We start from the raw sequence: 24,631 nt of genomic DNA on the forward strand, positions 1-24,631 counted from the left end.
TTTTCCCTCAGAAGCTGGAAGGCTTCTGAGACTTTTATCTTCCCTTCTCTTTCTCTTCTCCCTCTTTACTCTTTCTTCTCATGTTTACTTTCTCTATAACCTTGGTACCTTTTTACATTCAATATTCACATGTAACTACAATAATTATTTACCGGTGTTAATAAATTAGAAACTGTTCATTTTTAACCTCTATTGTGCCATGCCTCTTTCTGCCAGGTAACATCAAATTGGAGTGGTTGAATACAGTGCTTTGTGTGGAGGGAAAAAGAGTTTTTTCTACACACTCTATTCTCTTCTCCAACACCACATGGTCTTCATTGTGCTTTTTACACTTGTCATGGCTGCCTCACTCAGGGTGATGGGTTAAATGCAGAGGACAAATTTCACTGTGTGCACCGTGTGCTGTGCTGCTGTGTATCACATGTGACAATCACTTCACTTCACTTTTTTTTTTTTTTTTTTTGTGTATCCATCTTAAGTTAATTATTATCTTTTCTTATCAAATATATTGTTCTTAAGTGTTGAATCCACACGAAAAAATGTTTTGTTTTTTAGGGTCTAAAAAAACCCTACCAAATAACCAGTATATCATCTCAACGACAACATAAACAGCTTAAAGTCGAACCACTTGTCTGTTTGGAACCATATAGGTGGGCGGTTCGGAAACTTTAATCTACCGATTCTCCGCATTATTTTTGCTGTTCTTTTTCACAGATGAAAAATTACTTTTATTATTATTAGTTTGCGTCCATTTAGTGAAGATGCTCTCTGTTCAAAAAACGGTTCTAAACCCACCCCCAATGAGCGAAAGTCTTTTGCAAACTTTGAACGAATAGTGCCATCTAGTGGGGACAAAAATAGATTCGGTTTAAATACGTGACGTCACACAAACGAAAGTGAAAAAGTGAAAGTGAAGTGATTGTCATTGCGATGCACTGCAGCACAGCACAAGGTGACACAACAAAAAGTGTCCTCTGCTTTTAAGTCATTACCCAACAAACAAAAGATTTAGTTTTCTCTTTCACTTTCTCTACAGATTTGTACAGTATTTAACGTTTAGTTAGTGTAGTTTAGTTTAGTGTGTATATACATATATTTTTTTCTTTTATGATTGCACTATGGTGGGTCTGTGTGAAACATCATTTCAGTACACGACATACTGTGTATACTGTTGTACTGACAATAAACTAATCTTGAATCTTGAATCTTTAGAATCACCGATTCTAAAGATTGTAATCTTTTAGAATTCACTGAATCACCAGATCATTCAGTTCTTGGAGGGAAGAGCTTGTGACTTCCTGAACAGTGTTGTGTGGTGTCTGTCTTCTTTTATCAAACTGTAAAAATTGTTTATAAATCATGTTGTTTTAAGTGTCCTGTCCTATGCTGTGCTATTTACCTGGTCTACTTGGCAGTGATCCCCCACAGTACATTCAGTGAAGGATCCACACTGAACATTTACTGTTCCCTCGAAAATTGTGTGTTTTACACACTAGGACACTTGCATGCTGTGTCCTACTGTACATGAGTTGTTGCGGTGGCAATTAAGCAGAGTTTCTTTTTAAAGTTAATTCTCTCTGAGACACATTTGAATACAACACACCAGGACATGCCATCACGCCTCACACCCGACAAGCTGAATGTTCACTGTTGTTGCTCATTTAATCCCGACCCTGCAACCTGTTACTGCTACACTGGTCACTGCACAATCTACGCACAATGCACTTAAGCAGAATCCATAGCTACTACCCAGTGAAGTCTGTGTCTTATGTTCTCCTTGAACATAAATATCAGTTTGCATTATAGCTTGCTTACTTTTTTACTATTTTACTAGCCTTGTTCTTCTTTTATTCTATTGTATGTTCCCCTATTTTATTTATTTTTATGAATAATACTTTAACTATGCACAGTTAATACAGAGCGGTTCAGGATGTATTTCACTGCCTGTTGTACTGCTGTAACTATGCACATGGCACGTACAAATCTTGAATCTTGAACCCCTCTCTCCCTCCGTCACTCCTGCCTAGTGCCTGCCAAAGCTGGTGAGTTTCACTCTCTTCTCACTACTGCCAGTCTCACGTTTTAGGTTTGTATATCTGGAGACGGAATCTGTCAAAACAGCAGTGAACAAAGACGAGTCAGGAGAGTATAGTTCACCGAGTGATTTGTTCATTAAGGCGCGCCGGCTGCTCAGCTGAACGGAGAAACGAACGAACCACTTGAGAAAGTGATTCGGGTCAGTACGTTCACTCAAAAGATTCGTTCTTTTCAACGAACCGTTCGCGAACGATTCAACACCAGTCCTGGCATCCTACCCAATAATTCGCGTTCGTGCGCGTCGGGGTAGGAGATTTTGACCAGGAGGGGCGATTCGACGGGACACCGGCAGTCCGACTCCGTGACGTTTACGGAAGCGAGCCCGGGCGGACGAGGAATCGGTAACTATAGAAACAGTGCGAGGAAAGATGCGTTTTAAACGAACGAATTTAGGCTGTGAATGAATACTCGGACTCCGCGGGACGGTGGAATGGCCCGGCCAGCCGCTGACGTTATGGCGCTGACGAATTGCGAACAAGGTGCGGTTGGCCGCTGCGAACTTCTGACACATTAGCCAAGACGAGCTACCAAGGGCGTCTGTTCACGTTGCGTGAGCCGAACGTGTGCCGTTACTGTGCTGCTGTGGCGATTCTGTCGCTTTGCCTTTTCCGGCCCGTTTCGCTTCGTTCGTTCTGCCTTTCAGCGCATGACGCGGATGCCTTGTGCAGTTTTAAGCAGGTTGTTGCCGGTGGCGCGTACTAAACGCCACTGACATATTGGTGACAGATGGTACAATTTTACACGACAATTTTTACTCTGTTGACCAACAAGGCCATGCCATTTCTCTGGCACCAAATAATGATGCATTTCATAGGAATTTTCTCCCGTGCTGAATAGCGTATTGCAATGTGGACAATGTAGTTTTTAGGCAAATTTGCATGGACCATGACTTTAATGTCACCGATGTGTGTGCTTCCTTATTTGCAAGGCAACAACATGCTTGCGACCCGAACGGCAGACGAGGACACCTCTGACGTGGAGGACATGGACACGTCGGAGACAAGCTGGTGCTGGTTCTACCTGGCTGAGTGCGGGGTGTGGCACATGTTCGAGGTGGGCGCTACGCTCTCCTGCCCGTTGTCGTGTCTCTGGCTGAATTAATTCAGGGGTCGGTGTCGGCCTAGCGGTTAAGGAAGCGGCCCCGTAATCGGCCGGTTGCCGGTTCGAAGCCCGAGGTGCCACTGAGCAAAGCACCGTCCCCACACGCTGCTCCCCGGGCGCCTGTCACGGCTGCTCACTGCTCACCAAGGGTGATGGTTAAAAGCAGGGGACACATTTCGTTGTGTCACCGTGTGCTGTGCTGCAGTGTATCACAAAGAGAGTCACTTCACTTTCACTTTTTCACGTTGCAGTTCTACCTTTATTTTAAGTCCGTTACCCCGTCGAGAATGACGCACAAGGCAAGGAAATGCCGAAATGAACATGTGATGCATTAGACCTGTTAAATCCTATTAAGAGTTCCTCGGCATCATATGAGCCCGTGGACTCCTAATAAACCTGTAATTCCTGTTAAAACAACACTCATGAAACGTATCTTCTTTCATTCTTTTGGTCATTTTAGCTATTTTCTTAACATCGCACCTTAAAGTCCCCATTTGGATAGAAATGTAGTGTTATATGTATCATATTTCAGGACATCTCAACCGCATTCCGGTTTCTTTCAGACCGAGCCAAATTCTGGATGCTCCGTGACCAGCGAGCAGATAGAACAAAATTTCCACAAGAGTCGACAAGGAGTGATGGACTTCTATACCGCCAAGTATACATACAGAATTGACTTTTCAGGTAGGCTCGTCACCGAGCAGCGCGGAACCGAACAGCGCAGTCAGCCACGTGCCGCATCACGCCACACTTTTATCTTTCCTCCAGCCATGGTTCAGACCAATATGACAACAGGGAAACAGCGACCCGTCAAGAGGGCCTTGCAGTCAGCAACTGCTTTCAGGTAGAAAAAAAAGATTTCTACCTTTATACCGTGGACCTGGACCCGGAGCGTCACCGAATCATGTCCTCCACGTTAAATATCTGTCGATAAGCCTGTCTGTTTTCCATAGAGTTTCGAATTTATTACCAAATGTTGATTACTTTCAGGGTGCATGCTGTGCAGCCTGTCATATAAACATCTCCATTTTTAAAAATTCCTTTCTCAACGAGTATATCGAGGGTTTAGAAGCACATAAGGGAAATATATACCGGAAACTTAACTTGTGTGTTGATTGATATATTTATTTTTAACGCAGGTTTGTCTGCGATAACCTCGCCCTCCCCGTTCCCTGTCACTGGGAAAACATTAACACGGACGAGCCTTATCAGGTAATTGCGTCAGAGTGTCACGTACCGCATCTTGCATTCTAATAGAGCTGCACAACCGCATGCAAACGAGTTCGAAACCCCTGCCTTTCAGCTCATCCCTCTGAACAGAGACACGTTCGAATACAAGGAGGTTGCCAGACTGTATGAGAAGTCAATGGGAAACCCAATCAAATGCATCCAAAGAATTCAGAACTTGGACCTGTGGGAGTTCTTCTGCAGGTGGGCTTGGTCATTATTACCAGCCCTGCTGTTCCATTGGGTGTGATTTTGCTTTTTTGTTCCCGCAGGAAAAAGGCACAATTGAGAAAGATTAAGAAAGTCGTGGAACTCGAGGAGAAAATGCTGTTTCACGGCACCGGCTACCACAACGTTCCATCCATATGCACGTTTAACTTTGACTGGCGGCTCACAGGGAGTCACGGCAACGTTTATGGCAAAGGTACACCTCATTTTTCTGCTTTGTTCATTCCAATCTGTTGCCGTCCTCATAATGAATGTAGATGTTTTGGTTCACCCATCAGGCTGTCAGGAAACTCAACTCCCTCCCGGCTCTGCCCCCACTCCCCTCACTCCCCTCTTCTGCTCCACAAACTTGCTGAACCCTAACACACACAAACTGACCATGCACCAGTCACTCTGTGCAGCTTTGGTCTGCCAACTACCTCACTTGTCACTTTGTCACCTTAAACTTACCTCACTTGTCACTTTAAACTTACCTCTGTTGCACTACATGGTTTTGCACTCTCCACCATGTGCCCTTATTTGTATATGGTGTTTTTAAAAATTGTATATTGTGTTTTTTAAAATTGTATTTATACCTTTGTATTCAATGTTACTGTTTTGTATTTAATGTTACTTGTATGGGTCTGAGAGTAATGTAATTTCAATTCTCTGCATGTCCTGTACATGTGGCAGAATTGACAATAAAGCTGACTTTGACTTTGACTTTTTTTGGTTACAGGAAGCTACTTTGCCAGAGATGCCAAATATTCCAGCAAGTTCTGTCAAACAACGGCCAATCACAACTCAATGCTCAAGAATCACGGCCTCGCCCCTCCCATCTTCCAGAATCCCCCACCCTTCAGGTCCATGTTCCTGGCACGAGTGTTGGTGGGAGAATACACCATGGGCTTCCCCTTCCTCTGCAGGCCCCCGTCCAAAGACAGCACCCTCACCAACTTCTTCGACAGCTGCGTGGACGACCTGACCAACCCAAAGATCTTTGTCATATTTGACTGCAACCAGATATACCCAGAGTATCTCATAGACTTCTACTGAGAAGACACACCAGGAGGACATTCAGAGTTACCAGCAGCGATGAATACATCCAGGTTAAGGTCATGGTGCATGGCGCAAGAGTACTGACCTGTGCAAAAAAAAAAAAAGCCAACTTCAAATCAAATACAATAATGAAATCACTGATGGCTAGTTGATACTTTTTTCTTTTCTAACTAATAAGCTATCTTTCTCCATGCATAGCTTTTTTTTATGGTGTATGCTGTAAAATCATACACATGAACCGTCCTGCATTTCAGCAGCACCATCAGTAGAAAACGGAAGTAGAGATCCTACAGCATCGCTGTAAAAGTGGATCAACGGATCACATTTTAATGTGGTTTTAAGTGTCAAGAATATAATGAAAGTCTGTTTGCTATGTTCATCTACCTCATAGACCTCTACCTCGGTGCCACTGGGTTATGTTATTGTGAATCAGTCCGCAGCATTACTATCATTGGCTACCCGGTCATTTACATTTTTTTAACTGTAAATGGGATTTGAGTTATGCTTTTTTTTTTTGTTGTTGTATACTGTTCAGACAGCTGTTCCTTCCTCTCCATGAGAGGGCGCAGAGGCCTGTCGTAATGACAGAGAGTCACTTTAACCCACTTGCTTTTGGCAAAAGTTCCCTTTGGGTGTTGTAACGGGTGTAGTGCTTTCCCAGGAAAACGTGGACAACGCTTGCCTTCGGTTTGAACCCAGTTCCGCTCATCCTGCGTGCAAGCAGACGCTGCAAAATAGTGACTGGGGCAGGGGGGGGCGGGTCTACCTACTCATCTGTTTTTTTTATGTTTTTTTGTTGTTCAAGTCAGCCAGTGACTTCAAGTGGTCGCTGCAAGTGATGTGCTGTCTGTATTCACTTGTTGGCAACTTGAGGCACCATTGCAGTATTTTCTTAAAATATAAAGCCTTAAAATGGCATGGAGTGTGTGTAAATGTGTTTTATATTGGTACACATGGGTGTCACCCTCTCGTCATGTAACTGTAGGACTGTACAGCGCAGGACTGTTGTCCCCTGGTAACCTTGATCTTAAATCTGCATGTAGACTGGCTGCTGTAGGCCGTCGGTTCTGTAAAGTACTGATTTCATTTACACTGCGACTAGTGTAAAAATAAAACTACTCATGAACTTCTAACTACTTGCATTTATTACTTGTTAATTTTACCAGCGTTTTACTTTAAGTGTCTTCAGTGTGGGCGTGGCCTTTTTTTTTTTTTTCCCATTTGAGACAGAAACTTGTACCACACGACAATCTGGAAGACATCATGGCGTGGGAGAAGATGTTCGGTTTCTCGCCGGTAGGCAGCCAAGATGCCACAGAGGAGGAGGACATGGACACATCGGACACCCCGTGGATTTGGTTCTACTTGTCAGAGACTGGAGCTTGGCACATGTTTGAGGTACACGCCTGTCACATCTGTCCCATTTTCTGTGCCAGAGTGGGTGTGAACCTAGCCAGCTGCTGTTTGTGTCCGTTTGTAGAGTTCTGCCGAGGTTCCTATAATGTGCCAAGATGTTGAAGAGTTTTATTTAAGGAACTCCCAGGGTTACGTGGAAACCCAGTCCAATGGAAGATGGTACAGGATAAATTTCTCCGGTGAAGTCTTTCTTACACTTTATTTTAGAAAATGTTGTTTTATTTATGATTCTGAGTTTTTTATAAACACATGAATTTTGCTTTTTTTTTAATGAATTAATATTAATTTAAAAAATAATTCTCCAGCAATGATCCTGTCTGACCTGAGAACAGGTCTCAACATGCCCATTAAACGATCCTTCAGAGCAGAGACAGAGACAAGGTGAGAATTTTCATTTATTGTCATGTATTCTGTCCTGACGTGCTGTGAAACTTAGATTTTGGAGGAATCGAAAGTGAAACTGTACATGATGTCACAGGTGCACATGCAAGTGGGTGGGGAATGGGATCCCGGCAGAATGGGAGCCAATGAATCCCAGACGTCCATTTCAGGTAAACAGCTACAGAACGATTTCACTGCCTATTAAAAATGTTATAGAGTATAAAGCACCTTTTTATGTTTTTATAGCTATTCGCTGTGGGTAAAAATACTACGGAGTATCTGACAGTGAAGAGTTACTTTAAAGGGCCTTTAGAGGACCGTCAAATGTCCTTCTACAGAATACAGAACATGGACCTCTGGGGATTTTATTGTCAGTAAGTAGACATTTTTTCTTCACATCAAACAGCATTGGAAACTGTGTGTGTGTGTGTGGTTTTTAAACAGATAGTTTCATTAATTTTATTCTGTAAATGTCGTTTTTTCCTATATAAAATAAAAAAATATATTTATACAATTTGATCACTTTTATCTAATAATTTGCCTCAGCAAGGTGCTTAGATGTTCCATAGTTTAATGTAATGATGATGAAAACAATGGCACTGGTTCACAGACAAGTGGTGACACTCTTAGGCCCATCACCAAGGCTTTAAATGCTAAAGGGACATCAGTGGGGACAGATGCAGTCCATTTGCCTTTTCATCCATATTTGATCCAGTGGCTACAAAATTTCTGATGGGGACTATTCAATAATCACTGAATACTGGTGCCATTCATGCAAATTCTACGCAATTCCAGGGACACCTCTAGGACTCTAGCAAAGAAGCTAATTTTGATCTTCACTTGGTTGTGAATTGACCGCTAAGTAATTTTTTCCCCAACATATCCCATGGATAGGTGATCATATTGGATAGGTGATCAGATTTTGATCTGGAGAATTTAAAGGTGACAATGTTGACTGGAACACTTTCCTGGAACCTGTTATCATTTACATTTATGGCATTTTCTATCAGACACCCTTATCCAGAGCACCTTACAATCAATAGTTACAGGGACAGTCCCCCAAATTTACGGTTAAGTGCCTTGCTCAGGGACACAATGGTAGTAAGTGGGATTTGAACCTGGGTCTTCTGGCTCATAGGCGAGTGTGTTACCCACTAGGCTACTACCACCCCACTGTTTCATAGGTAAGTGTCTAATCTAATAGGCTACTGTCTTTTAATTCTTTCACAGGAAAAGAGAACAGATGAAAAGGATAACAGGATGTTCTCACATTGAGGAGCAGCTCTTGTTCCATGGCACCAAAAAATCCAACGTAAACTCCATCTGAACATATAACTTTGACCACAGGCTGTACGGTTCAAACCAAGGCCACGTTTATGGAAAAGGTGAATTATTTGCTAATCACATACAGGCCATATTATGTTATTAATGTTTCATTCATTCTTTCCTCAGGTGCATACTTTGCAAAACACCCTGGCCTTGCAGATATGTACAGCAAATGCTCCAACGAGCCATTAATTGATGATAAAAGGTGCAACCCATCCCATTCTAAAGTCATGTTTGTTGCTAGCGTGTTGGTTGGGAGGTACACAACGGGACTCTCAACTTTCAACAAGCCCCAGGAAAACTATGACAGCTGTGTGGATGATGCTTTCTGTCCGTTCATCTTTGTCATCTTTGACCACACACAGATATATCCCAAGTACTTAATTGAATATTTATGATTTTTTTTTTTTTATTTATGAAATTTTTGCTACTTGTGATAATTCTTGTATTGCCAGACATTTTTCTGTTATGTATTATTTTGGGATTTTCAATTTTTTCTTGATCTCAACTGACATGTTCTTTTAATTTTACTGGTGCTTGAAAATCCCTAGGGTTAGAATTTGAACGTGTTGAGCATCATCTAATCTTGCTCAGAATCAGAAGTGATCCAAGGCAAGTATGTTCTCTTCGTAAATGTGATTGAACTCGGTGCATAAACATTTCATAGCCTGCAGATGGCGCCCTAAACTACAGAAACGAGAAGACCAGGACAGTCGCTGCACCAAATCCTGTCACCGGAGAATTAGACGCCCAGCTCTTTGCAAAGAGTTCTCTCCCAGTTGCATTCAACATGAATAAGATTAATAAAACAGAACGGATGAGGTAAATATCCACAGCAGGCCAGATGTTCTGGCCCCTGGACCCTTGGATTTTTTTTTTTCCTCAAACAAATAAACCATATGCTGCTTTTTAAAAATTATTTTACAAAGACATTTTAGGTGTGTTTTTCATGCTTTGGCATCCCACCACTTCAAGAACTGGTCACAAGAGTTTTAGGCAGCAGGGAGACGAATTGATTATTATCTTCCCAATAGTAACTCTGAAATTGTGGTTGAGTGTATTGTTAAATACAAATAATAATTTTGTGGTGAAAGTGGAGTGAAATAATATTTGAAAGTGAAAGAAATGATAATTTCATTTGATTACAGAAACGAAATGAATGATCTATAATGAATGAAATATTTTGCATTGCTGCTCAAAGAACAATAAGAGATCAGAGTCTCTTTCTATACACACATAATGTCATTGTCTGATGAAAATAAGGAAATCTGCAATAAACGGTTCAGGTAAATCAACTTTTGAATGTACGGTGTCGAAACACAAAATTGCTTGCAGCTTTGATAAACCGCTGTTCTGTTTTTCACTGCATTGATGTATTTTGCACAGTACTGTATATATTTTTTAAAGTGCAAGGGGTTCCAGCGCTTCTATTCTTCATGAGCGGTTAAGACTGGGATGGGCGTCCCAGGTTCCACTGGTAACAGAGGACTACATTTGAGTGCAACTGGGAAAATGTACCCATTACCTGGCCGGTGTAATATTAATTTTTATTAATTTTCTGCTTCTGCTTTTACAATAGAGAAGGTTTATATGCAGACTGATGAACTTGTACAGGTCAGATCTTCTCTTTCTACATGCATTGGAGTCATTAGAGCTGCTTCTGGAACTTTCACACCCTCTGCGGATAAGTCTACATTCGTCGCTTCATTTTCAGCGAAACTCATGGCGAGGCCGAGGGCATCTGCCCTGACCTACTGTACGTGGATTATCGCTCCAATGCAGCCACTTGTTGACAGCAGAAGAGACCTCGGCTTCTGTTTGTCTCCGTGACGCTCCCCGGCCTGTCTCCGCTTCGGGACGACCTTGCTGTTTATTTAGTGCGTAAACAGCGGTATTGCAAAGGCCACGCACGGGGGCAGAGTTGCAGAATTACGGCCCATGATAAATATTTGGCTCAGGCCTCGGCGTGGCCCCTGTTGCATATTTGTGTCTGAGCCATGGAGCCAATCGTCAACTCATCCATCTTGGAGTAATCAGCACCAGACCCAGTGCACACACTCATGCACGCACGCACACACACTCATGCCGAGGCAGTGCATCAAAAAAGCGCGGATTTCTGAGAACGACCTCTTACCAAAAACTGTTTATTTCTTTATGAAGAGCTCGTGTGGGAGTCTGAAGGGCCCGAGACATTGCTTGGGTTCTTAAATTAGGTAAGCATGATCCATGTGGTGCGAGGGTCACTATCCTTTCAAGATGACCCCCTCGATCATTGCAGAGTCACGTCTGGAATGTTCCAGTCGTGCCCCCTTCGCTGGGCGCTTTGAGAGAGATGGATCGATCCATATGGAGCTTCCACTGGGCTCTCCTGCACAAAAGTCATTTCTCCACAATGGCTGACGCCCCAAAAACCACCCGGTGCTATTTACACTCTCAGGGCCGGCCTGCGTCCCCACTAACGTCTTTCTACCGTTTACTGTTAGCGCTGCCAGTAAACAAAACCACGTCTCGCATTTCACAAGGAATAAACAAATATCGTGCACATTAGGGTCCTCTGAACCTGCAAACAAACACAGAAAGCTGCAAGCGCCTCAAACCGTGGTGGTTCTGCAGTAGGGCCTGGGATATGGATGCATGGAACAAGAACCTCGAGAGCGTGGTGAACATTGGGAGTGTCTGTGATCCACACATGGGGGCTTCAAACTCGACTGTTGCACATTTATGACTTCAGACCGTTCTAAAATTGAAGTATTTTTAAGCTTATTTAATACTCTAAAGTAGTCATGATGATAGTCACTTCATTCATTAAAATTATATTCAGTATATTATCACTGTGCAGTGATAATATAACATTGGCCTATTTTATGTGAATTCAACTATGAAGAATTTACACTACATTATCATTAGCACTACTTTAGAACATTAAACCATCTTAAAACTGTCAATGATGCCTGATAAATGTGTACTATATATAGTATTTACTGTAGATTGATTTAGTATCCATTTGTAAAAGCAAATCGCTTAATTTCTGTAAATGTAACACTTATTTATAAAATAATGTATAATAGCACGTTTGCAAGTAATTATTTATACAAAAATAATCCAATATCCTAAAAAAGAAGGTTATTTCCTCACTTGTTGACTAGACTTGACTCGAGCATCTTCTGTGTGAACCTTGGTGACTGTTCAGAATATGGAGGATTTTTGTCACATGTTCGGATTCCAGACCGGGCCGGGGTCTCTGTTGAAAGCTTCGGTCTTTTTAGTAGCCGTTGCAGAACAAGGACATTCGTTTTTCGACTGGATGTCAGGGTCAACTATAAGCTGAGGAGGAAGAGTCCACCTTCAAAGCACTTCCTCACTGGAATAAGACGGAGCATCCTGACCGCTGGCGAAACGATGGTGAGATCAGAACGATCTGTTTCCGCTCCACAGGGGACACCTTCATGCAATTCTGATGAGATTTGGCTTTCAGAGGTGTGTGTGTGTGTGTTTTCTGGACAATTGTTCTATTTGTGGCGCTTCCTCTTTGAAAGGATATTTGAATACATTAGAAAATTCCTCTCCTTGGAAGGGCAAAAGCTGAGTATTCAAAAATGATGAATGTAGAAATCAAGCGTGCATATGGCCCTACAAATGAAACCCCCGTCGATTTAATCGTTAACATTCGAAGCCCGTTCCTGAGCGCTGCACCCTGCGGCCCTGTTCTGTACCTTCTTGACGACATGTAGAGGCCGAAGAAGCCCTGTGATCGGGAACGTTATCTACCCACAATCCTGCAGTGTGTTCTCCCCCATTCATTCATCTCAGCTCTTTGTTTGGCAGGTTGAGTGTGTGTGTGTGTGTGTGTGTGCGCATGTGTGTGAGCTCCAGAGTTGGAGAACTAGTTTGATCTTTCTTTTTTTTTGGATCTGTTGAAACGCTCTTTTTATGTTTACAACAGGCTCATAAAACATTTACAGATCTGCTGTTTTATTCAGCGCCTTACTACACATTTCACTGAGTTTATTTCATCGTCTGAGCTGCAGGTGTCATGCTGAGAAAACTCTATACCAAACTTAATCACACACACCGCGGCAGGGTGACAGGTTCTGTCTCGGTGGACCTGATGCAATTCTATGAAAGCAGTGCAGGCATCTCACAAGGCCAATTCACTAAAACTAGGCCGGCCAAAACAAGCATGTTAGTTACGGTCATTAATTGAAAAATAAAAAAATGAACATTGTTAGCTTTGTGTACACTTACGTGAACGTTTTGTGTCAGTGCTTGAGCGTGGGAATTAATGTAGTGCAGGGAGCACAGGAGCGGCAACCAATAACCACCTGACTGAAAGGCCAACGCCTTCAAAACCAGGTTAAATGGATTTGATTGACTGCCGCTTGCTATAAGCTTAAAACATTTTTGAGATGCATGAAGTCAACCCCATTCAAAGCGCGTACTTGCAAGAGTCCTGCTACGCCTCGTCCCACACTTTTCTCTGTAGGCCAACTCAATGGTGACCTAGCGGTTAAGGAAGCGGCCCCGTAATCAGAAGGTTGCCAGTTTGAATCCTGATCCGCCAAGGTGCCACTGAGCAAAGCACCGTCCCCACACACTGCTCCCCAGGCGCCTGTCATAGCTGCCCACCAAGGGTGATGGGTTAAATGCAGAGGACACATTTTGCAGTGTTTCACAATAACAATCACTTAACTTTCTCTTAAATATTATAGCAACATTTGAAATCGAGTGACAGCCCTAATTAAAACACCTAAACACTGTCAAACTCTCATGCTTTTACTTAAACAAATGTGACAAAGACCTCAGTTATCCGCACTCTTCTGCCGGTTTCCATGATTAATTCTCTTTACAATAAATGACCATGTAAATGTAAATGTAGTGTCAGGTATGTGAGTAAATGCGTTGAACCACCATTATTCCCTATGTTTTTAAACAATTTTTGTTGTATTTTTAGATTAATGTTGTTATATTAGTGTAATAAGCATGATATGTATTAATATTCATACAAATGTTCATTTAATGTTTTGTTTTAAATGTTGTATTTTTCAATATTTTTTATTTAAAAAAAAAATTTAATTAGACTCCCTCTCAAAGGAATCGCAAACACAGCCAAGACAGCAACACAACGGAGGAATGCACATCACTTTATTTTAGGAAAGAACTAAAAAGATTTTGAAAGGTCTAATGTAATTTAAAAATCCAAAGTTCTAAGCAAGGTCCAACCACACCTTCACTGAACGCAGTTAACACAACATCTGAATAAACCTCTTTGTTTTTGAAGCTCTGTGAATCTGCTGACAGGGAGAATTGACTGAACTTCATCTCCTGCCTTCCCTGAGTTAAAATGTTTTTTTTATTTTAAGTGAATGCGAGGGGTCGAGGGTGGGGAGGTACATGCACGTATAGAAAATAAAATTAAAAAAAGTGTCACAGTGTTGTCATTTTCACAAAACATAAACTAATAAATTATGTTCGAGTTCATAGTACACTGAAAATGTGACGCATTTTTCCAGACTGGAAGGACTGGATGCACAGCTTTGGCACAGACTGTACCACAGGACAGATATAATCCACAGAACCGCCTGTCACTGGGCTTATGTACAACAAGTATATACAGCATCGATGGCCCTCGTCCAGGTTAAGTGCTATGGCATACAAAAAAAAAAAAAAGGTGAACGTTCCCAGAGGTTTCGTCTGTTTATTCCAGAAATCTCTTTCAATCCCTCTCTGGTAGGTCAGCATGCATTTTTCTGTGCTGACATTGGACCTCTGTGGAGACTGTAACTACAGCCACCAATTAACAGCACCTCATGGTTAGGGCTGGTCCGACTCCACAGTACTGGGCGTAGACCGCTGGGCATGTATGATGGTCCGGAAGGTCAGGAAGCTGCCGGACGTAAGCCCTGCCTCTCCATGATGTTCCAGAGCTTGCGCAGGTTGGACTGGGTAATGAGGTCGTCGGGGCGGAGTTGCAGGGCGCGAAGGTATTTGGCCTCAGCCTCCTGCAGCTTCCCATTCAGGTGGAGAATTGCACCGAGATTCATCAGAGCTGCAGGGTACTGAGCGAAAAATGGAAAGAAACAAGGAGAGAACAGGGGTCAGCAGCCAGAATAACAGGAAAAATATTCTAAGGCTCTGTAAGGTGCTGTACACGCAATGTACCACCTAGAGTGGTGGTGGCCTAGTGGGTAACACACTCGCCTATGAACCGAAAGACCCAGGTTCAAACCCCACTTACTACCATCGTGTCCCTGAGACACCCCGAGTGTCTCCATGGGGACTGACCCTGTAACTACTGATTGTAATGTTTCAAAGAACAGGTCTCAAGCATTCAGTGTGATATATATCTTTATTATTTTATAATTTCTTTTCTTGATTTTGATGTTTTTTTATGTTGACCAAAATAATCTGATCAATAATAAATACTCTATGTTGAATGTATGTTCAAATGGGTAAATGTGCACGCTGTGCCCAGACAATATGATCTGAACAACTTGAACGTTCTATTTTTAACACATTCTATCATCAAACGTTCTTTTGTATTTGTTACATTTTTTTTTTGCTAAACCACTGTGAAGCAATCGTTCCATGGCCCACAGCACTGTCTCCAACACACACATAGACAAAACTGAGCGCTCGCTAAATGTATTGCTCTTGCTGAGAGGAATGGCGGATAATTGCTGCTGAGCTCATGCATCTGCGGGCTCTGAGCAATTGTACCTAATTATCACTTCACCGCCTCTCATAAATCCCCATTTATTTACGTCGCCTCGGCTTAACGTGCCACTCTGCCACTGCGGAAAGGTTTGTCGCCCCCGAGGAGTCAAAAGTGCTTAAGTGTGACACCACAGATGTCAACGTCAGTATATGGCTTCAATAAAACAGCCGTTGAGGCAAACAACAAAAAGAAAATGTATTCAGTGGCAATTTCTCTCATGGCTTTAGAGTTGCATGATTCTTTAGGGAGATTTTACAAATTCAGAAAAATAAGAGGTTTATTGCAAAGCGTATTTTTGGTATCACTGATTCCATCATCAAACTAACATGTAAGCATCCATCCACAATGAAGACCTTTGACCTTAAACCACCAACACTCTAATCAGTTCATCCTGTCGTCATAGTGAGTGCGCGTGCCAAATTTGACAAGGCCTCACATCTTGGCCTCACATCTTGTGATGTTCACAAGAACGTGAGGTCACAGTGGCCTTGACCTTTGACCAGAAAATTCCAACCAGTTCGTGTTTGAGAGGGAGAAGAAAACTAAAGGACTTCTTTTGTCTCCTCCCAGCACATGGCAGCAGTTCATCCGAGTCTCTAGCAGGAAGTCTCTCGTCTGCCAGGCTTTTGTCACGGATTAAAGTCAAGTCTTTGTTAACTTTTTCTATAAGCCGAGTTAAGCATTAAATTGCCATTAAATTATCACGGCTGACTCCAACCTTCCAGTAGCGGGTCACGTTTCAAAATGGATTTTAAGTCAAGCGTCTCTTCTGTCCAGGGATTTGCCATATCTCAACTTTTGCTGTAAGTGTAGAGTATCATGACGCCTGGATCCACCTTAAAGGTAAACAGGCTCAGCGAGGATTACATTATAATAACGAACACTAACCTTTCTACACAAGAAACACATCTGAAAACCTTTAAATAAAGGAACATCTGTCCCCATGTGACAGAACATTGACACACACACAATTCACTCACATCATTTTAGGGTAGCCAATTCATCTAGTGTACGGGCCTTTGGACAGCAGAAGGAAACCAGAGAACCTGGAGGAAACTCCGTCCACACAAGGTCCGAGCCTGGATTCGAACTCACAACCTTCGGACGTGAGGCCACGTTGCTCTGCACTGCACCTTCTCGCTGTCAAGTATAATCTACTGGCCTTCTGATGAAAGGGCTACAACGTCAATGAAACAAAAATCCTGTTTGCCTTCATTCTGTCAAATCTGTCAATCAAGAAAACCATCAAATACCCAAAACCGAATTCGTTTCTAAAATTAAAACCACTAAAAGACTATAAAAGCAAACACAAGATGTTCATCCCGAGAGCTGAGGGCAGAGTTCAAGACTGCCCGATCAATTTCTACTCCCTGCTAAAACAAGCATTCCTTGTGACCTTCCAGCGGAATCGCCCGGTGGCCACTTGCTTCGAATCGTCTCCGTCTTCATGTTTGCCATCCGCTGAATTTTTCATGACCCCAGCCCTTCTGGGTTAGCGCGCCGGTGACGTCCAGACGCCCGTTGTTAAATGTCAAGCGGTGGACGTGCCTTCCAGAGGACGAATGGGGTGGGTGTTCAACTGAAATGTTTAAACAGGCCCGTCCACGCATCTCGCTGAATAATTGCGGGGGTTGAGGTGAAAGTGTGGGAGGCTGAGGTGAAAAAGAGTGTTCTTAAAAAAAAAAAAAAAAAAAAGGATAATACCAATAGCACAGAATTCTTGAGACTCATGAGTGTTGTTGCATTTGGATTGTAACACTTGGGCAGCTCTCGGCTCCTTTGAGGATCATTTTAATGAGGCTCTGCCATTACGAGACTGAACAGGTTTGTCTCAGTGGCTCAGGGACTAGCGTGGCATTATTCCGCCAGTGAAAGCTATTAACAACAAAGCCACCGAAAGCCGGACTGTTCACCTAAGGGGTAGGCCATTAAGTGACAAATGACCCTGACCTCTGACCCCTTTTTATTACGCAATGGCGTCGCTACTATAACATCTAGAATAACAAGCCACATTCAGGGCTTTGAAGTGTCCGCCTGATGTTGGGCAGAGGGGCTTTTTTTTTTTTTTCAGGGTTTTTAAATGGTTACCTTACAGGCGTGTTCCTTTGTACAATGTCAGCCATTGATGGCGAACGCTGGGGTGATGGGTAATGGGGGTCATTTTTTTAGGCAGGTACTCACATCTGGTCTAAGCGCTGCTGCGTGAAAATAGTACTTCTCAGCCTTCTCGTTCAGACTTGCCTGTCTGTGGAGGAGAACAAAACAGAACAATCAGGGGTGGCCATGCACATGTGGCTATGAGAGAAAAAAAACAAAAAATCACTTTCCAAAAAAATATTATTTCACGCTACCTTCACTATGGAAGCTATTCTGAAGAATGTTAATTCAGGAAACAGTTACGGTACATGAAGTAATAGTTTCCGGAGACCACAAGGAGGCAATATTGAATCTACAGGCTACCAATGTCAACTTTTTTGCGAGTTCAGAATCAGGCAGCTTTACCCAATAAAATGCTTTGAGGGTTTTTCATCTTATTTAACGATCAAAATATTGTAAATTATGCGTATATTTTTACTGCATTCATATCCACCATATTCAAGAGCGGTTTATTGTCAACACAATACAACTGAAATGCTGGTTCACACAGACCCCGCATGGTGTGATTTTAATATATATAAAAGATTACACATAATATGATTTTTAAAAATTGCACTGAAATTAGACTAAACTTAAATACCTTTGGAGACTATAAAAACTACAACTAGATGCTCAAAGTGGCTGTGCATTGTGCAATGAACTGGAGATTGAAAATCTCAAATTAGGCCCGAAATAATAAATAGACACTTGTGGAAATTGTCAGTCAATTGAAAAAAGGGCTAATTGACACTGACCATGATGACACCTCCCACTGTGTCTACGTTTACTCTGTGTTCTTGAGGCCGTTTAACAGTGTTCTTTTATGTGAACTGCTTTTAAATGCTAATGACATTGAATAATATCCGAGCTCTGAGACGACTGCTTCCTATAAATATTCATGAGGTCTTGACTTTGGGAGATAAGTCTCTATTGACTTTGCATCATAATGCACTACTCTGTGAGAATCCTAATCCGCCATCACGATTTTCCTATTTCTCCTCTCACTTAGTTTAATGACTAGAAATCTCACCACCCCATATGAGCACTCATGCTCTTTACTGCAGAGCTTTAATGGCCACTGTCATCAGGTCAGCCTCTGACTGTGGGCCACCGCTGACATAGGAGGTATGAAAATATCAGCACCACAAAACAGCTGCGATTCGCCCAGGACAACAGGAAACAGATGAATCAGTCTCTCGTCCAATTGCTAAACAGGAGGAGGATCTATCAGTCAGGCAGGGGGTCTTCTCGCACCCTCGACCTCTGTTCGCCAGCTGGTGGGCTTCCTTGCTGCTGCAGGGAATGGGTGGTCTTCTTGCCTCCACCCCAGGGTGAAGGGTCACTGTCTCCTGTGTCTGGGGTGGATTTATTTTTGGTGCATGAGGGTGGGATCGTATGCTTGTGTCTGTTAAAGTGAAGTGGTTGTCACTTGTGATACACAGCAGCACAGCGCACGGTGCACACGGTGAAATTTGTCCTCTGCATTTAACCCATCACCCTGAGTGAGCAGTGGGCAGCCATGACAGTCGCCCGGGGAGCAGTGTGTGGGGACGGTGCTTTGAACCGGCAACCTTCTGATTACGGGGCCGCTTCTTTAACCGCTAGGCCACCACTGGCCCACACCACTTGTCTGTGACTAGGTGGCAGGTCGGGTCCTGGACTCCACCTCACATATCAGGCCACCCAGGGATGGGAGAGAATTTCCCCGCCTCAACAATCCCTGGCGGTGGATGATGACCCCCGACCACCAATACACTAGTGATTTTTTGGAGTCTGGGGCTAGACTGGCTCACTTCCAGCAGCTACTTGGCAAGTCTTGGCCCTCCTGCTCAGGGATCTTGGCAGGGGGTTCGGGGTGCTTGGGTTGCTGGACCCAGGACCCGGTCTGCCTTGGTGTGTCTGGCTACCGGTGGAGCCTGTTGGCCCACCGCTGCAGCCCCCTGGAGTTTCTGTATAGTGGCTGCCTCGGGGGTCTCATCTGCGGGTGGTAGTAGGGTGGTAGTAGCCTAGTGGGTAACACACTCGCCTATGAACCAGAAGACCCAGGTTCAAATCCCACTTTCTACCATTGTGTCCCTGAGCAAGACACTTAAACTTAACTTGAAGTGATTTTCACATGTGATACAAAGCAGCACAGCACACGGTGCACACAGTGAAGTTTGTCCTCTGCATTTAACCCATCACCCTAAGTGAGCAGTGGGCAGCCATGACAGGCCCCCGGGGAGCAGTGTGTGGGGACGGTGCTTTGCTCAGTGGCACCTCAGTGGCACCTTGGCTTTCGGGATACTGATTACGGGGCCGCTTCCTTAGACGCTAGGCCACCACTGCCCCAAAGAGTAAAGAGTGCTCTGACTGCCTCGGCGTTTAATAAAATATACATAAATTCTAGGGCTGTCAATTAATTTAAATGTTGTAACTAAATAACTGGACGTTTAGCAAATAATCAATCATGTCTAATCAAGACGAATCTTTTCATGGATAGAGCAAGAGCCAATCAATCCATTTCCAAGTTGGCCAATCACTTGTCCCAAGCGAGAAACAACAATTGGATGCAGGTTTTAGGTTTTAACCCTAATTAATATACAGGTCCTTCTAATCCATGAATTAAAGCAAAACAGCATCCAACATTTCTCTCCAGCAGACCTCCTTCCTGTCGCAGATACAGATGAATTAAATCGCTATCATTTTATAGTCACTGCTATAAGCAGCCTCTCCTCCATCTTGGTTTGAGTGTCGCTTTGATGCTTTGTTTCTAATGGTTGCTCATTTATACGTCACAACGCGCCGAGGTCAAAGTTCAATGATTTTCAATGCGGAGTTGCATCGTTCGCCGCTGGCCACTTTTCAGGCACATTCCATAGAAAGCAATGCTGGAGGCGTTCGGTCTGTGGAGGTCTTTATCACCAGGCTAATCATACTCACATTTCTATCTATGCTGCAAGGAATGTAAACTCTACTGCCATCATAACAGTGGCAGTGACCTTTTCACAGAGAACAGAATTTTGTCCTGTCCTATCCTGATGATATCATTGCGAAAGAAACTGTTCGTGATTCGGTTTCAGACTACATTGCGACGCTATGAACATGAGCTGAACTAAAAAAAAGAGTGGCTTTGATAACAGGAGAGAGGGGTTTTTGATTCATGCTGACCAACCAGAACATCAATCTTCACGCTGCCATCGAATGCGGTGGTTGTGGTGCACTGGGGCGGGAGTAGAGAGGGAGAAAATGTCTCCCTCTGCCAGGCTGACTGCCTGATTTCATTCTCTCTCGGCTCTGCCCGCTGCGCTAAGACTTAAGGCATAGGCATCTCTGCGGCTGTGCTTTTTGGATGAAGTGTGCTCGGCTTAAAGTACTTTTCCAGATACACGTGGCGAAAAAGGCATTAAGAGAGACGTCCCGTTCAATATATCCCCCCTCGCTGCTTTTTTTCTGTTTTCTTTTCTCTTCTCGCTTATGAAAGTGGTGCAGTCCGTTTGTTGAAAGCCTTGTCGAGTCTCCCAGTGCAGAAGTGGGATTTGTACAGCGCAGCCGTCCACAGTACAAACCTCTTCTCAGGAAAATAGTCCCTGGTTCATAACGCATTACGTAAAGTTTAAAAACGCGTCGTTTTCCTTGCAGAGACAATCTTTTTTCTATTTCGCTGCGTGAAAGAATATAAGCCTGTTGTACCATCACAACTGAACTTCACTGATGGAACAGCCGGAAAATTGATCTTAGTAATAACTCCCGAAATAGAACTGACGAATATGCATTCACGTGAATACTAATTTCATGAAGTCATTTTACACATTTCAAGAACTATGCTCATGAGTACATTAATGCAGATTAATGTATTTTCTGTGTTCTCTAAGTTTATAAAGTTGTTTAACCTGCAACGTCAGCAGATGCGCTGCATAATGTATCACTCACCGTACATATATTTTTATATTCGAATTTTTTTTTTAAAGACGGGGAACAGAGAGGGACCTGCCAGTGAGGAGGAGGAACTGAGATCTTTACATCTGACGCTTCCCCGCTGCTCTGCAGCCCATCCTTCCCACCAGGACCGCTGTCAACTTCCTCCAAGGCAAACAGGAGATCTGCAGCACCCCGGTGACATGAAGCCATGTGACATCCGGGCATCCACACACGTACCTGAGCATGTGTGCAGCGTTGAACACCACGTCAAACTCGCCGCTGTCCAGCTCCGCCGCTCTCTCCGCCATCACCGCCGCCTCCCCCGGGCGCGACTGCTCCAGGAGAAACTGACCTGGGGTCAGGAGGACAGAGGAAGGAAGAAACAAAGAAGAAGAAGGGGGAAAAAAAGTGAAATCCAAACAACAAAGGGGAGAAAAAAGATGAAAAAGCAGATGTTCTTTCTCAGATTTGGCCACCTGGCTCTCTGCTGGCCTGGGATCAGAAGGCTGAGGACTGCTTTTGTAAGTGTGGCGCGTGTGAACGGCAGCCAGGACCATAACACTTGTGTGTGCGTGGCGCAGCTCTCAGCGTCCTCCCGTTTTCACCGTGGAGGTCACAACGGCTCACGTGCTGCATGACACAAGACACTCCGCCCTCACGGCGGCACAATGGCAGGAAGCCGGGCAAGTGTCTCTCACACGCGAAACAACACGACAATAAGATTTCACACGAGCCCTGAAGAAACCAGCCTTCGGATAGCAGCAGTGTGGGTCCTGTGGCCTCCGAAAGCCTGAGACCACGATTGGCCACATCATGGAATAAGATTATGGACTATTTCTGGGACGGCAAATCGCATTTGATTGCTCAGCATTAACATTTCTAACGCCGAACAGCTTTACAGGCGGTGATGCAGTAGATCATCAGGTTTCACAGAAACGTGTGGAATCCACCCATCCAATGCTGATGAAGGATATACAGGGTTTATATGTGCTGTAGTCTAGCGGTTACATTGCTGGTCTTTAGTGTGTGTGGCCTGGGTTCGAGTCTCACTTGCCACACGTTGACCTCATTTTTAGGGGGCAGATGGGGCCTGGCAGGTAAGGAAGCAGACTCGTAACTTGAGGGTTGCGGGTTCAAATCCCAAACCACCAATGTTCCATTGAGAGCTAACCCTCACTTTAACCAAACACAGTCACATCACATTTCTTGTGGCAGATATTTTGTTGTTGTCCTGTGTGTAGTTTTAACGCTCTTGTTATTGTGTTGTTTTATTTAAAAATTTACTTATCCAGAGTGATCAGTAGTTACAAATTCAAATTTTATTTGTCACGTACACAGTCATACACAGTATGATATGCAGTGAAATGCTTTTATAAAATGCTTTTATAATGTTTTTACAAGGACAGTCCCCCTGGAGTCCCTGCTCAGGGACACAATGGTAATAACTGGGGTTTGGACTTGTGAACCTTGTGTTGTCTTCTTGTTCATAGTCAAGTGTGTACATCCATTCTTATCACCAAAACCAAATGCACAATTAATACATATGTCAACTAATAAACCTGATCTTGAGCTCAACAAGCAATCATTAAAACCAGGTTTGTGTATGTAGATAACCCTCTAATTGATATTTATTTATTACCTGACAGCACTATTTTGTTTAGTATGGCTGATATGAATGATATGAACTATGAATGAACATGTGGAGTTATGTACTAAACAAAAAGTGGAGACCTGGCACAGTCACCAGACCTGAACCCAATCGAAATGGTTTGGGGTGAGCTGGACCAACCAGTGCTAAACACCTCTGGGAACTCCTTCAAGACTGTTGGAGAAGCATTTCAGGTGACGACCTCTTGAAGCTCAACGAGAGAATGCCAAGAGTGTTCAAAGCAGTAATCAGAGCAAAGGGTGGCGGTTTTGAAGAAACTAGAATATAAAATGTGTTTTCAGTTATTTCACCTTTTTTTGTTAAGTACATAACTCCACATGTGTTCATTCATAGTTTTGATGCCTTCAGTGAGAATCTACCAATGTCATGAAAATAAAGAAAACACACTGTACTTTATATTGTTACGTTTAAGTCCCAATAAGTAATTTCCACTCAAATTTGTCATCAAAATTTAATCCTAATAGAACACAAATCTATTCCTCTGGAATACAAATGGAATACAACTGTAAGGCCTTTTGGTGCTCACACACCCTGAACTGTGACCTGGCACCGGCCCAGTCGTTCATGGCTCCGATTCGATAAGGAGGCCGTTCAAAATAAAGAGCTCTTTCTCAAAAAACCAAGAGATAGCAGGGAGAGCCACCGCTCCGAAACGGGAAGCAAAGCCGTCCAAATACAGCAGCCCAGATATCCAGGCCCCAAACACCTACAGCAGAGAAAGTGGCTCCTGATAGGCAGACAGAGGAAAAGAACTGGCTGAAAGAAGCGAAAGAGGGAAAACCGAGGCATTGTCTTCAAGAGTGTCTCAGATCATACTCAATTTCCTCAGAAACCCTTGGAGATAACCACTGTTTAAACAGGACTGTGTTTGCTGCGATAGCGCCCATATCATTGGCCCATTTACAGTAGCAGTGCCTGAACTGTGGGATTTTGGATTCCCTGCGATGAAACCAATCCTGGAAATTGAACACTGTACCTCTAGAACCCCGAATGACGTTCCCATTGTTCTACATGATTTGAACCCTTATATATTCAGAATGTGATCATCTGAAAGTGAAGTGATTGTCATTGTGATACACAGCAGCACAGCACATGGTGCACACAGTGAAAATTGTCCTCTGCATTTAACCCATCACCCTTGGTGAGCAGTGGGCAGCCATGACAGGTGCCCGGGGAGCAGTGTATGGGGACGGTGCTTTGCTCAATGGCACCTCAGTGGCACCTTGGCGGATCGGGATTGGAACCAGCAACCTTCTGATTACGGGACCGCTTCCTTAACCGCTAGGCCACCACTGCCCCCTTCATCTGAAAATTGACCACCACTCAAATCTGCCGTTGAATGGATGTTAATCTGATCATGTTCCTGTATTGGGAATATATTGCCAATGATTATGTAT

The 24,631-nt window shown here is 43.4% G+C and overlaps 3 protein-coding genes across 6 annotated transcripts in view; 2 read left to right on the forward strand and 1 right to left on the reverse strand.

Moving 5' to 3' along the window:
• The first annotated feature begins 2,285 nt into the window (after positions 1–2,285).
• On the forward strand, positions 2,286–6,824 carry LOC114764263 (protein mono-ADP-ribosyltransferase PARP11-like). 3 transcript variants are annotated; one of them, XM_028953745.1, is made up of 8 exons: positions 2,294–2,576; positions 3,026–3,150; positions 3,762–3,882; positions 3,967–4,042; positions 4,338–4,410; positions 4,502–4,629; positions 4,698–4,849; positions 5,372–6,824. In XM_028953745.1, exons 1-8 carry the CDS (start codon positions 2,498–2,500, stop codon positions 5,686–5,688), a joined length of 1,071 nt encoding a protein of 356 aa, XP_028809578.1. In that variant the 5' UTR covers positions 2,294–2,497; the 3' UTR covers positions 5,689–6,824. The 3 variants fall into 3 exon arrangements, with proteins under 3 accessions (XP_028809579.1, XP_028809577.1, XP_028809578.1); XM_028953746.1 differs by having other exon boundaries at positions 2,286–2,438; positions 3,762–4,042; XM_028953744.1 differs by having other exon boundaries at positions 2,288–2,576; positions 3,762–4,042.
• A 100-nt stretch (positions 6,825–6,924) lies between these two features.
• LOC114764266 (protein mono-ADP-ribosyltransferase PARP11-like) lies at positions 6,925–9,791 on the forward strand. Of its 2 annotated transcripts, XR_003742487.1 has the most exons (7): positions 6,925–7,089; positions 7,172–7,286; positions 7,413–7,488; positions 7,586–7,658; positions 7,735–7,862; positions 8,719–8,873; positions 8,941–9,791. XR_003742487.1 is itself a non-coding variant. In XM_028953748.1 (6 exons), exons 1-6 carry the CDS (start codon positions 6,955–6,957, stop codon positions 8,813–8,815), a joined length of 624 nt encoding a protein of 207 aa, XP_028809581.1. In that variant the 5' UTR covers positions 6,925–6,954; the 3' UTR covers positions 8,816–9,791. The 2 variants fall into 2 exon arrangements, 1 of the variants encoding a protein (XP_028809581.1); XM_028953748.1 differs by having other exon boundaries at positions 8,719–9,791.
• Positions 9,792–13,995: 4,204 nt separating this feature from the next.
• The window catches only part of LOC114764256 (protein O-mannosyl-transferase TMTC2-like), a 51,947-nt gene continuing 41,311 nt past the window's right edge, over positions 13,996–24,631 (reverse strand). The window contains exons 10-12 of the mRNA XM_028953732.1: positions 21,803–21,917; positions 17,711–17,774; positions 13,996–14,870 (exon numbers count right to left, since the gene is read on the reverse strand). Coding sequence (XP_028809565.1) covers positions 14,691–14,870; positions 17,711–17,774; positions 21,803–21,917 — 359 coding nt within the window. The 3' untranslated portion in view covers positions 13,996–14,690. The remainder of the gene's footprint in view (positions 14,871–17,710; positions 17,775–21,802; positions 21,918–24,631) is intronic.

This window comes from Denticeps clupeoides, chromosome 15 (assembly GCF_900700375.1).
Source record: "Denticeps clupeoides chromosome 15, fDenClu1.1, whole genome shotgun sequence".
NCBI classification, from domain to species: domain Eukaryota; kingdom Metazoa; phylum Chordata; class Actinopteri; order Clupeiformes; family Denticipitidae; genus Denticeps; species Denticeps clupeoides.

What these genes read in the sequence shown, in the direction of transcription:
- LOC114764263 (XM_028953744.1), top strand. Translation starts at nt 2,498, where the DNA reads ATGAATACTCGGACTCCGCGGGACGGTGGAATGGCCCGGCCAGCCGCT. An exon ending in ACACGGACGAGCCTTATCAG is followed by an intron (nt 4,411 to 4,501) that starts GTAATTGCGTCA and finishes CCTGCCTTTCAG; the next exon opens with CTCATCCCTCTGAACAGAGA. An exon ending in CGGCAACGTTTATGGCAAAG is followed by an intron (nt 4,850 to 5,371) that starts GTACACCTCATT and finishes TTTTGGTTACAG; the next exon opens with GAAGCTACTTTGCCAGAGAT.
- LOC114764266 (XM_028953748.1), top strand. Translation starts at nt 6,955, where the DNA reads ATGGCGTGGGAGAAGATGTTCGGTTTCTCGCCGGTAGGCAGCCAAGAT. An exon ending in GAGCTTGGCACATGTTTGAG is followed by an intron (nt 7,090 to 7,171) that starts GTACACGCCTGT and finishes GTCCGTTTGTAG; the next exon opens with AGTTCTGCCGAGGTTCCTAT. An exon ending in GTACAGGATAAATTTCTCCG is followed by an intron (nt 7,287 to 7,412) that starts GTGAAGTCTTTC and finishes ATAATTCTCCAG; the next exon opens with CAATGATCCTGTCTGACCTG.